At 37.7% G+C, this 11,578-nt stretch overlaps 1 protein-coding gene across 1 annotated transcript; it reads left to right on the forward strand.

Annotated features, from left to right (window-relative positions):
- The first annotated feature begins 3,150 nt into the window (after positions 1 to 3,150).
- Positions 3,151 to 10,209, forward strand: klhl38a (kelch-like family member 38a). Its single transcript, XM_042011602.1, has 4 exons — positions 3,151 to 3,281; positions 5,460 to 6,815; positions 6,908 to 7,013; positions 8,325 to 10,209. Exons 1-4 carry the CDS (start codon positions 3,264 to 3,266, stop codon positions 8,612 to 8,614), a joined length of 1,770 nt encoding a protein of 589 aa, XP_041867536.1. The 5' UTR covers positions 3,151 to 3,263; the 3' UTR covers positions 8,615 to 10,209.
- Positions 10,210 to 11,578: the final 1,369 nt, after the last annotated feature.

The raw sequence follows: 11,578 nt of genomic DNA on the forward strand, positions 1-11,578 counted from the left end.
AAAGTGATCAAAACAATAGGATCTCAGAAAAAATCCAACTATCTGCAGGGCTCTATGTATGCAAATGTTTGGGTTTCTTTAATACAGCTGCATTTTTGTTTGATGTTTGATATATATATATATATATATATAGATAGATAGATAGATAGCCTATATATAGTCCAGAATCATTAACATTCAGACAGGAGATGATCAAAAGCTTTTCATCAGAGATATTTTATATGTTTTGCATGTATGTATTTGTATGCATGTGTTTCTTACCATGCTAACATTGTCTAACATATTATATGTCTAACATTGTTATGTATTTGTAAACCTATTTCGCACTGCAGTTCCGATGCTCTGGATCTTCGTGAGTCCAGAACAGTAGTGCCTAATTTATTTATTTTTTTCTTCTTCTTTTTATTTATTTAGTTTTCAGGTGACATGTATGATTTTCATAGAAGTTAAAAATAATGGGTATGAGTTCAAAGTTGCACATCAAGTTTCTGTCATTTTTGCTGTTTTATGTTCCCTTTCTGTGTCATGTGTGCAGTCAGTCTACATCCTGCACAAAAATAAAATCATTTCAGTCTTCAGAACATTTTCACAAATACAACTAAACAGGACACTCCTCTTAAATACAAGAAAAATATAAAACACGGATGGGAGTCATACAAGACAATTTGAAGTTCTCGACCCATTTTATGACATGTCATTTTATGTTTTATGGCAGTATGCACCAAGACTCAATTCAATAAAGAGCAAATTTAGAAAAAAATGTTAAGAATGACAAGTGTTCCTGCAAAAGTGATCATTTCTAGTTCATTTTGTTCAAGAACTGAGAATAAAACAAACAAAATGTCAAATGTGCATTTAAAGAACTCAAAAAAGATTTTGTCAGCATTATCGTGATCATTGATTATGTAAAAATAGTATAAAATGCCTAAAACAGTTATTATTTCTTTAAGAATCTGATTTTAAAAACTGCAAAATCATAATGATCCATTGCAGACATAAAATGGCATCTTTATTCAGCAGTAAAAACAGTTGCAGCACAAGAAAAGTGCAGCAAAGTAAAAGTAGAAAATCATAGTCTCTTTAACCTGCAGTTCAGTTTTGTTCCATAGACTGGCTTGCAGCAAACATCATGACCTACAAGCATGAAACTGTCACTTACTCACTGGTGTCAGTGTAGGATTTCACTTTGTGGCAGAGTCTACCAAAGCTGCACCTTCACATGTCAAGACGTGCCGACAGCTCGCTTACTTGCAAGTATGTCATTCAATCTTCAAGCATGAAACTCCAATTCCTTGTCATGTGCCGCTAAACAAACATGACAATAATTCATCTGGCTGTCCTGCAAGCTGTGGGGAGTCCAGAGAGAAGCTCCAGATAAGGCCCAGCCCTGAGAGGAAGAACTGACAACATACAGGGAAAAAAGAAAACACAGACAAAAATATTTTATGACATGACAAGAAGAGTATTTTTCATCTCTAAAATATTTCAAGAGGTTCTGTTTAGAATAATTTATATTTGTCACATTTATGTGTGAAAGCATATACATGTGCTTTTATTTATTTATTTATTTATTTATTTATTGTATTGTGACCTGTTGAATCAGGATGAAAAGATTTAGTCTTTGTTATTTTATAGTTTTTATACAACCAAACCCACCAAAAAATAGCTCTATAATCAGGATAATGAAAGTTTAAAACTGACTTAAAAACAAATTTCATTAAATCCTAATTTTGTTTTTATAATGTGGCAATTTAAGAATTTTTCAGCTTTGTTTGGGATAACTCATGCTGGAAAAAGTCAGCAACACAATTTATTTAAGAAATACCTTTATGTGTTAGTTTAGATTGAGCATTAAACAGAGTACATGTGTCATTTGGGCTCTTGTTCTTTGATTTGAGCTGTAAATGCCAATAATTCTTAATGCATTTTATTTGTGTTAAACATAAGAAAAAACAGACAAGAGAAAGAAATGGTTCAACTCAAACTGATGTAGCTCCATCGTATTGTTTTCTTTTTGCTTAAAGTGAAATATATGTTTACTCTCCTCTTGCTGTTTTTAACTTTTAACTGGACATTTCCAACAACTGCCAGTCCAGTTGCAGGAAATAAAACTAAACTCTGGATTATTCAGTCATAAGAAATTAGATAGTAAAAGAGCTCAGTACGGCAATCTACAAAGCACAAAATAATTTACTTCCGTGTTGTATTCAGAGGTGTAATAAGCTGTGGCTTTACCCTACACTTTTTTTTGATCAATGATTTGTTTCTTCATATTGAAATTATTTTTAAATTAACAGAATTGGTTCATTTACTTGGTTTTGATGTTGTTTTGGAAGAAATTTAGAATGGCAAAAAAAAAAATTGAATTTAATTGAATTAAAATAAGATAAAACGCAGTATGAATACACTTTATTTAAATCTCCAGGGCTGCACAATATAAGGAAAACATGTAATATATAATATCATTGTTGAATATTTCCTTGAGAATGTGATAATTAAGATATTTAAACATCTCTTTCAACATATGGTACAAACCTAAGGCATAAGGGCTGCATTCCATTTCTGTGCATGCTAGTTAGTTGTAGAAAATGGACAAAAATGGAACTTTAGCTATTTGGAATGCGGCCCTCACTACTCCATGTGTGTTTGTCCCATTTCAAGACAAAATGCCTTTAAAGGTTTGTTATTGCACATGCTGAAATCGCAATAATGATACATTTTCTATACATTGTCACACAGAAACACCTCCACACCACTGGGAAACTGAGCCAATTCTTACAGCTGTTTCTCCTGATCAAGCTGGCCCATCAGCACTGATCTATGCATACAACCTGGGTTGTACACATGTGGAAGGAGGCGGAGGGCAAAGGACTCAAACGGCAGTGGGAAATGGACAAAGGTTAGCAGCTCAGGGACTCTGATTAAACACTTGCTTGGGCGAGCATGCACGACGGCTGAGTCAGGACCCCATGATGATTGTGCCTACTTGTAAACACTCCCTCTACTGGATCCTGGCCGTGCCAAACAGCTCTGTGTCACATGAGAGGCCTGCTTGGAGTCATGGTGGGCCAGGATACTATTCTTAGATGAAGGAATGTACACAGTGGCCTCATGGCAATCTCTGCAGCACCTAACGTGAAACCTTGTCATTTCTCTGCCATGCTCCTTTCCTAACTTCTCTCTGGATTATCATTTAACTCTTTTCCTTTTCTACTTTATGACTTTTATCTGGATAGACTGAAAAGACACCGTGGACATTATCGATGTTTTGTGAGCAGGAGGTAAGGTTTCACCATGAAAAATATTACTCGTAAATTGATATTTGGTTCATCAGGCAAATATTAGTCTCAAATCATTCAGTTACACTCCTAATATATCATGTAATGTTTCAATGAAAACCTTTTTATTGTGTCACAGTCTATTCTTCTATCTGTTTAAAGATTATTATTTTATTGATTATGAGTACTCTTTGGCAACTTTAAAGGAGCAGGGGTCAGTGTGTACTTCATGTTATTTTACCTGACTATCTGTGTTCAAATGGGATGATAACTTTATATACAAATATGAAGTACTAGTATAAGAGAATATAAGAGTAAAAACTTAAACATGATCAGTTTATCCAAAAATCATTGCTGACCAATTAGAAGATATCCTGAGTGATTTAATTTCATCAATACTTTAGACTTTGTAATGTTATCAATACGTAAGCAATGTTTCATTACCAGCAATCTGAGGTAAAATAGCCCGTTGTGATATGCCACTGTCAGCTACTCGCATTTAATAATACAAAATAATGATTAGTCTAAATATAACAGGCAGGCTTGGCCCCATAAGTGAGAGTAAATCAGTGTTTGCAGCAGGGACGATTAGAAGACTTAAGGTTGCTAATAGTCAGCTGAAAATCATGGCAGATCATCACAGACTCTCCCACTGGGGATAGTGAGATTCTAGCATGAGACAGGAGGAGAAATGCTAGAAGAAAAAAACATAACATGTGGAAAATAGCAACAGAAGTTGTGTGGGAGACACGGGTCCAGAGGGAGAGATTCAGAGTGATGGAGAGACAAACACAGATGGTCTGTTGACACAGTCTTTTAATGTTAGCCATGACGGGCGGCTTGATAACAGATGTGGTCTAATGGTGGATGGGTGTACCAAGATCATTTAAATAGACTTTAAAATAGAAGTGAGAGAGTCAGTGATTCATATTGAGGACAGCTGCTCTGTAGGAGTCATAAATGAATGGCTTTCCTATAAACCAGAACATGAGGAAAAGTGTTTCACCCGCTTGAATAAGTTTATTTTGCTTTTAGATTTTTATTTCTGTTTCCATTGAGTGAAATGCTTTGCAATATCTTAATATCAATATGATTTTCCATTTATTTGGGGAAAAAGATCATTCACAGATCAAATGTCAATCATTTTTTATGTAAATTTAATAGAAATGTAGCTTTTAGTTAACAATAAACTATTTCTCTAATTATTTCCCTAAGATATTGTTGCCATTTGAAGATAAAGTGACATTTTTCTGTGTCTTAGACTCACTGTAAAGAAGGGTACATGCTTAATGTTTGACACTAGAAAACAGTTTTCAGAATAAATCTGCAGGAACTACCATGTTTATTTCAGAACACCTCAGTCCTGAGTTTACGCTTGTTCCTGTAAGAAAGATCTGCTACATCAAAACTATGATTTTGACCTGGTTAAACAGGCAAGAAGTGTAAAAATCAAAACACATTCATTAGAATTAGTACCAAGACAAATTAACAATCATGCTCATTTTGAATTTGATAATGGCATCATTTATCAGAAAGGTTGAGACAGAGATATGTTACCACTATGTTACGCCACTTCTTCTGTTAACAACCGTCTGTAAGCATTTGGGAACTTATTATACCAGCTGCACTTGATTTGAAAGATTTTCATCAAAATCATGAATGCTGATCTGTTAGCAAGTGTGATGATTGCTCTCCTTACAGCTAGGAGAATGGGGTATCTGTGCTCTCTAAGAAGAGTGTTAGATATTGATTCATTCAACCATATATTTTCACACCATGCCTAAGGTCATCTTAATCAATCTTGACCCAGAGAAAGTGGTTATAGATTTGAATCTAACAAAAATGCATAATCACGTGTACTGTATTTGATGAAATCCCTAATATCTTCATGACTGTGCATAGAGCAAATAACATTTCTTAAATTGGTTTAACTTTCAGGATGCTGTTTTATACCTAGTCATATAAGAGACCAGTTGCTAATTAAAATAGTTATTGTAAAAATAAAAACCTTAAACAGAGCTGTGAAAGCATTAAGAAGGAAACATAACATTTGAATCAGGTGTGATAAAATTATTGCATGAGACATAAATGATCATTCCACATAGTGTGTATTAGTTGTGCAGTTTCATCCACTTCTTCTCACTCAGAAATCTGCATTCCTTCTGTTCTGCTGTCTACAAGATGGCCATTAGATCACAGGAAGTTTTCTCTTTCAAAGACTCTGAACTTCCCTGCCACCTGCTTGGCCAGCTCAACATCCTTCGGCAAGAGCGCATCCTGACAGATGTCCTGCTCTGCACCGAACATCAGGAGATCCCCTGCCACAGGAACATCCTGGTGTCCAGCAGCCCATACTTCCGCGCCATGTTTTGCAGTAACTTTCTGGAGAGCAGCCAGGCTCGTGTTAATCTGAAGGGAATCTCTTCAAATGTGCTTTCTGGCATTGTGGATTATGTTTACACAGGCTGCATCACTATCAACATGGAGATTGTTCTACCACTCATGCAGGCAGCATCCATGCTCCACTATGGAGGTCTCTTTGAAGCTTGCTCTATGTTCCTTCAGGAGCAGTTGAGTCCAGAGAATTGTCTGAGCATGATCAGGTTGTCTGAGATCCTTCACTGTGAGAGTCTGAGGGAGCGGGCCAAGGAGATGGCTGTGAGGTGTTTCTCTGATGTAGCTGCCACAGAGGATTTCTGTGAGCTGTCTCTTCCTGAGCTCATGTGTTACCTGGAGGATGATCGGCTTTGTGCTGAGGAGGAGCAAGTGTTTGAGACTCTCCTGGCATGGATCCACCATGACCCCTTCTCCAGGCGTGGAGCCATCCATGACCTCTTCAAAAAAGTCCGACTGCGCTACATCCATCCAACTTACCTCTTCCAGTTCATTGCCAATGACCCACTGGTGCAGTCCTCCACCCTCTGTACTGAGATAATTGAGTCAGTTCGTCGTCTTATGCTCACAGCCAGTGCCAAGTGTAGCCGTGAGCTGAAGCCACTTTGGACCACACCCAGACGTTATACTTGTAGAGAGACACTGGTGGTGGTTGGAGGACGCAAAAACAATGAGCAAACTTCCCGGGAAGCACTGCTGTATGATGAAAGAACTCACCGATGGCAATGGTTGGCCAAGCTCCCTCTGCGCCTTTACAAAGCAGCATATGTGTGTATTCACAGCATCCTCTACGTGCTTGGAGGGCTCAGCCTCTGCATGAGTTCAGGTGACAGCTCGGTCAGTGCCACAGTTTACACACTGTCCCTCAAAACTAACCAGTGGAGGACTGCTGAGCCCATGTTGGAGCCACGGTATGCCCACCAAAGCGTGTCCTACCTGCACTTTATTTTTGTGTTGGGAGGCATTGGGGTAGACAAGCGAATCTCTAAGTCAGTAGAGAGGTACAACAGTATGTTTAATCAATGGGAGGCCATGGCACCAATGCCCACTGCAGTGCTTCATCCAGCTGTTGCAGCCAGTGATCAAAGAATATACGTTTTCGGAGGAGAAGATGCCATGCAGAACCCGGTCAGGCTTATTCAGGTAGAGATTCCAGAAATTTCAAGATCCGGTTAATTATCTTTTCCATTGCTTCAGTAAACAGGCTGAATGCTGATGTGTGTGTTGTGCCACAGGTGTATCACATTTCTCGTAACTTGTGGTCCCGGCTGGAGACAAGAACAGTGAAAAATGTCTGTGCTCCTGCTGCTGTAATAGAAGACAAGATCTACATCATAGGGGGTGAGTTCACACATTTTATTTATTTATTTATTTATTTTTTGATAAGCTGTTATAAAGGATTTAATTGCAGAGGACTTTAATTGTCCCATCAATTATATTCCTTTATATGCTTTCTGGACTTTTCACTTTCATTCTGCGCATGTAGCTTTTTTTATTTCTTTGCTTGTGAACAGTCCACCAAGCCACAAAAAAAAAAAAAAAATGCTTAGCTCTTACTATTTAGTTAGGTTGTCATATCTGTTTTTCATTTGTATTTAGAAAATGTGAAAAGTAAATGGTAAATAGAAATTGTAAAGATTGAAAAAACTACCTCCGATAAACAAAAAGTCAGTTTTGTTCATTTTCAAGAATAAAATTATGTGCATTGGAGGGAAAGTAAAAACGTGCAGTACTCTGAGTTTGCAAACAATAAACTCACATCACTGACCAATGTCTTCCCAGATATTATATGACAGCCCAGATATTCACATGGATAATACTATTACCATAGGTACTGATCAAGAACTCCCTCCATTTTCCTATGGTGGATATCCTTTGCAGTTATTTGTTCCTCCTTAAGGTTTGTTCAACTACTTCTTCTACTAGATTACATCCCTATCCTTACAATTATTCTGTGGAAAAGGTGCAGCCTACAAAAATCACTTCAGGTCTGCTCCACTAGTAAATAAAATCCAAGTAAATGACAACATAAAGAGGAAAGTCAAAGAGACAAAACCTGAATCGATGTTTCAAGCATTTTTTAAAAAATATTATTTAACCTAAACATGTACACCTACCTACTCTAGTAAATTATATAAATATGTGCATATTATGGTATTTGAAAAATGTAATTGAAGGATCTTTAAAGTGTAAGTATTGTAAGTTTATTTTCAAATAGTGGATTTTTCTCAAAACAGCTGGATATTCTAGTTTATAATAAATGTTACACAAACATGTAAAAATAGATTTACAACTATTTTTAGATGCAGATTTGGCTGTCTTCTGTAATTTTTTCCTAATCCATGGTAAAGCTCAACTCAGATCAGCGTTAAAGGAAGTTTGGCAGCCGCTACCGCAGATTGGACCTCCGTCTTGTCCATCTTAGCAAATTGATTCTACATGAAACTGCAATGAGAAACAGAACAAGCATCATTTGTTCGTGTTCTGTAGCCAATGCACTTTGAATTTTATTCCAGCAAGGCATAGCAAATATTTGCAGCGAGTCCTTTAAGGTTCAGGTGATTATAAAAAAAGAGTTGTGTGTACACTAATCAATGGTCTGTTGTACTTTCAAGTTGTTGTTGGCTTCATAAAAAAAAATCTCATTCCCAGGATATACCAGGAGAATGATTGCCTATGACACCAAAGCCAACAAATTTGTCAAGTGTGAGAATTTGAAGGAGCGAAGGATGCATCACAGTGCTACAGTGATCAATAATAAGCTCTACGTCACCGGAGGACGCATCCTCAATGGCCACGACGTCATTGAGGACTCAGACTGCTTTGAGTGTTACGACCCTAAAACAGATGTTTGGACCTCAAAAGGTTCCCTGCCTTACAAGCTATTTGACCACGGCTCTCTGCCACTCGTCTGTGTTTCCAACAGACCCAACCCACCATGACCCACTATCCAGTCAGCCACTTTGGGGCGAAGGCTTCACTGTGTGCTCTTCACCTCTCCTTTGCCATGATTTATTGGCCTCTGCCTACATAAGCAGGAAACCATTTCAGGCTGACAGCATTCCTTCACGCAGCTCAGTCTTTGCCACAACTTAGCGGCATGTTAGGTCGGGCTGACTTTTATCTGAATCAAAGAGGAGCCTGTGAAGAGGTATCTCTTCTGAGGAACCTGGTGTGGAACTGAAGTGAGAACCCCAGAGATGATGGGAGGTAGTCATCGTCACCCAACAAGCACTTGTTCAGACACATATGTCGTGCAAAAAGCTTTTTTCAGCAGATGGCTGCCTTCATTCAAGGCAAACCAAAAGTGTTAATGTTTTGATTTCTCTGGAATTTATACACAGCACATCAGAGCGGCAGCTGCAATTTATTTTTCTGCAACAGTTAAACATGGCAAGAACTGTGTTTGGCCTAATCTTTAAGCTTCATTTGTCTTGTAAAACTGAATATGGCATGCGCTAATTTGCACTTCTTGATGGTAAATAATGCATTCCTCCTTGACCCACTTGTTCCTCTCAGAGTGCACTTGTTGATGAGGAACGTTGTTGCAGATTACAAATAAAAGAGATAAAGTAGCTGCAGCAATGGTTAGGTTTGATGAAATGCTAATAAAGAACAGATTTACTCAAATGAAATGATCTGGCCCAAATTGATTCTGTTGAAACTGTTTACTGCATACCAGAAGTCTAATAAAAATATGTTTTAGATTAAACAATTCTCTGCACATAAAGAAATGAGTTATTCAGTGGTGGTTTACTTTTTATTTCACTGTGCACGTAAGCATTGCTGGACAAGGAAAATGTCTTCACAGCCACTGTATGCTGATGTAAGGACATGTGACAGTCTGCCTGGGGACGATGCAGTGACATGCTAAGTGCATACAGGAGTGGAAGTGATGTTGGGGGGATTTTCAGCATTTGTATCTTTGTCCTGCATCCCTCTTTGTCCTCTTGGATCATGCATTCACAGCTGCACTCCAGCCCCTGGCCTTGGTTCAGCCATGGCAACACTACTGTTACTCTCTTGGAGGATTCGTGTGATGCATATTCATCTTTTTTGGGACTGCACCAATGATTAAATGTATTATGAGTTGCTGTTACTTGCACATTTGAGACATTCATTGTTTCTTAAAAATGAAAACCTTTTTTTTTTTTGTTAAAAAGTGTTATATTTTTAAACTGAATTCTGCGTGACTTATTTTGTTTTCCTAACTATTTAGTTTTGACTTTGGTTCTCCATTTGTTTGCAAACTGGCCGATACACAAGGGAACATTATGAGATGCATAAACATGTTCTGGCTATCAAGTTACACATGTGCTTTCCAAACCTCATTAACTCCCAGCACAACATCCGCTTTCTTAATTATATTTAACTTAGGTGTGATGATAAGGATATTGTGAGTACAATGTTTTTTTGTTACTATGTGACGGACGTGCAACCTCTTGACCTGTGAGGTCACATTATCTTCATACACCGTCTGGTATGAAGAGCTCCACATGTAGACTAAATATCCAGTTACCAGAGCCCTCCCTGAAAGACTGTTTGTATGGTATACATGTAAAGATGACTTTAGAGGAAGAGATCAGATTACACTCTTGCATTTTAATCTGTGTCCATTAGTTTAGAAACACCAAAAGCAGTAACAAAAAGGAAATGTTATCACGCAACGCATTAACAAGCACAGGCTGTCACAGAGTTAAATGGCTCCTTGTTAGCTGGGTCATTCTAAATGCCTCACAACAGCCTTCTGTCTGTGTATCTGTGGCTGCATTTGATAACTGAGGCCTACGTGAAATTCTATCCCCACACACACACACACACACACACACAATGAGAGCTAAAATTTCTAAACTCCAGTGACACAGACAGCAGCAAGTCTGAATGATTCGTCATCAGATGTCATGTGCTCGTCTCAGTCACCCAGAGCAGCACTAAGGATCAGCACCACTGAGCTGCTGCTAAATACACAAGCTGTTTAGGCCGTTTACTAACTGTTTGCTTGCTGCCTTTCCATAGAAACCAGTGTGTGAGGGTCACCCTTCAGGGAGGTTGTGGTGTGGCAGGTTATTTTCAGTGTCTGTTACTAGCCCATCAAGGGATGGCATTTCATTGCCTATTCTGTGTGCGCAACCAGACAGTTATTGTAATAATGATTAGTATGCACGAAGAGTAGGAAATGTACTGCAACTTAACTGCACCACTGTTTAACCTTACCTTATGCTGGTTTCTTTTAAACAAGCCCAAAATAATTCTGCGTTATACTTTTGAAAGTGTAATAAAGTTATTTTGAATATTTGGTGCTGTTAAAGCTTTAGGGAATAGCCTAAAGAGATAGAAAAATTTTATAAGCCTGTTTCAGAAGATGCTGAGGTGTTCTTTTAATTTGCTATTAACTCGATGCTGTTGTAATGCATGCAGAATGTGGTTCAGTGTTGCACAGATGAAATAATTACTTACAAATATATTTTTTAGTGGAATCTATTAATTCTACGGTTATTCTTTTTAATGACGATGCAGAATTTCTCGAATTTTTAATTGCTTTGTCTATATAACTATTAGTCTTACATTATTTAGTGATTTGTCCACTCAAGTCTATCACAGGGTGGTGAATGTCTATTCCTCCTGGACCTCTGACAAGCCCAGCCTCTCTCGCATGCCTTTCTCCTCCACATTATATTGTTCTGCTTAACCCAGTTAGCTGTGAGATATTTTACCAGATGTTTTTTTATTAGCTTTATACAACTAACCCAGTCCATCACTGTCCGTCTCAAACTTTTTGAAGCATGTTGCTGGCATCAATTTTAAATTGAACTTTCTTTGATTTTAAAGACAGTGATTAAAATTTTAGTGTCGTTCTTTCATGTTGTCTGTTATTTACAAATCAGTAATAGAATTTAATTTAAATT

Source organism: Melanotaenia boesemani, chromosome 17, assembly GCF_017639745.1.
Source record: "Melanotaenia boesemani isolate fMelBoe1 chromosome 17, fMelBoe1.pri, whole genome shotgun sequence".
Classification (NCBI taxonomy): domain Eukaryota; kingdom Metazoa; phylum Chordata; class Actinopteri; order Atheriniformes; family Melanotaeniidae; genus Melanotaenia; species Melanotaenia boesemani.

Bases quoted from the DNA above. Each gene is read 5' to 3' on its own strand.
- klhl38a (XM_042011602.1), top strand. The intron at 6,816-6,907 runs GTAGAGATTCCA...GTTGTGCCACAG, and splicing joins ACCCGGTCAGGCTTATTCAG to GTGTATCACATTTCTCGTAA. The intron at 7,014-8,324 runs GTGAGTTCACAC...TCTCATTCCCAG, and splicing joins CAAGATCTACATCATAGGGG to GATATACCAGGAGAATGATT.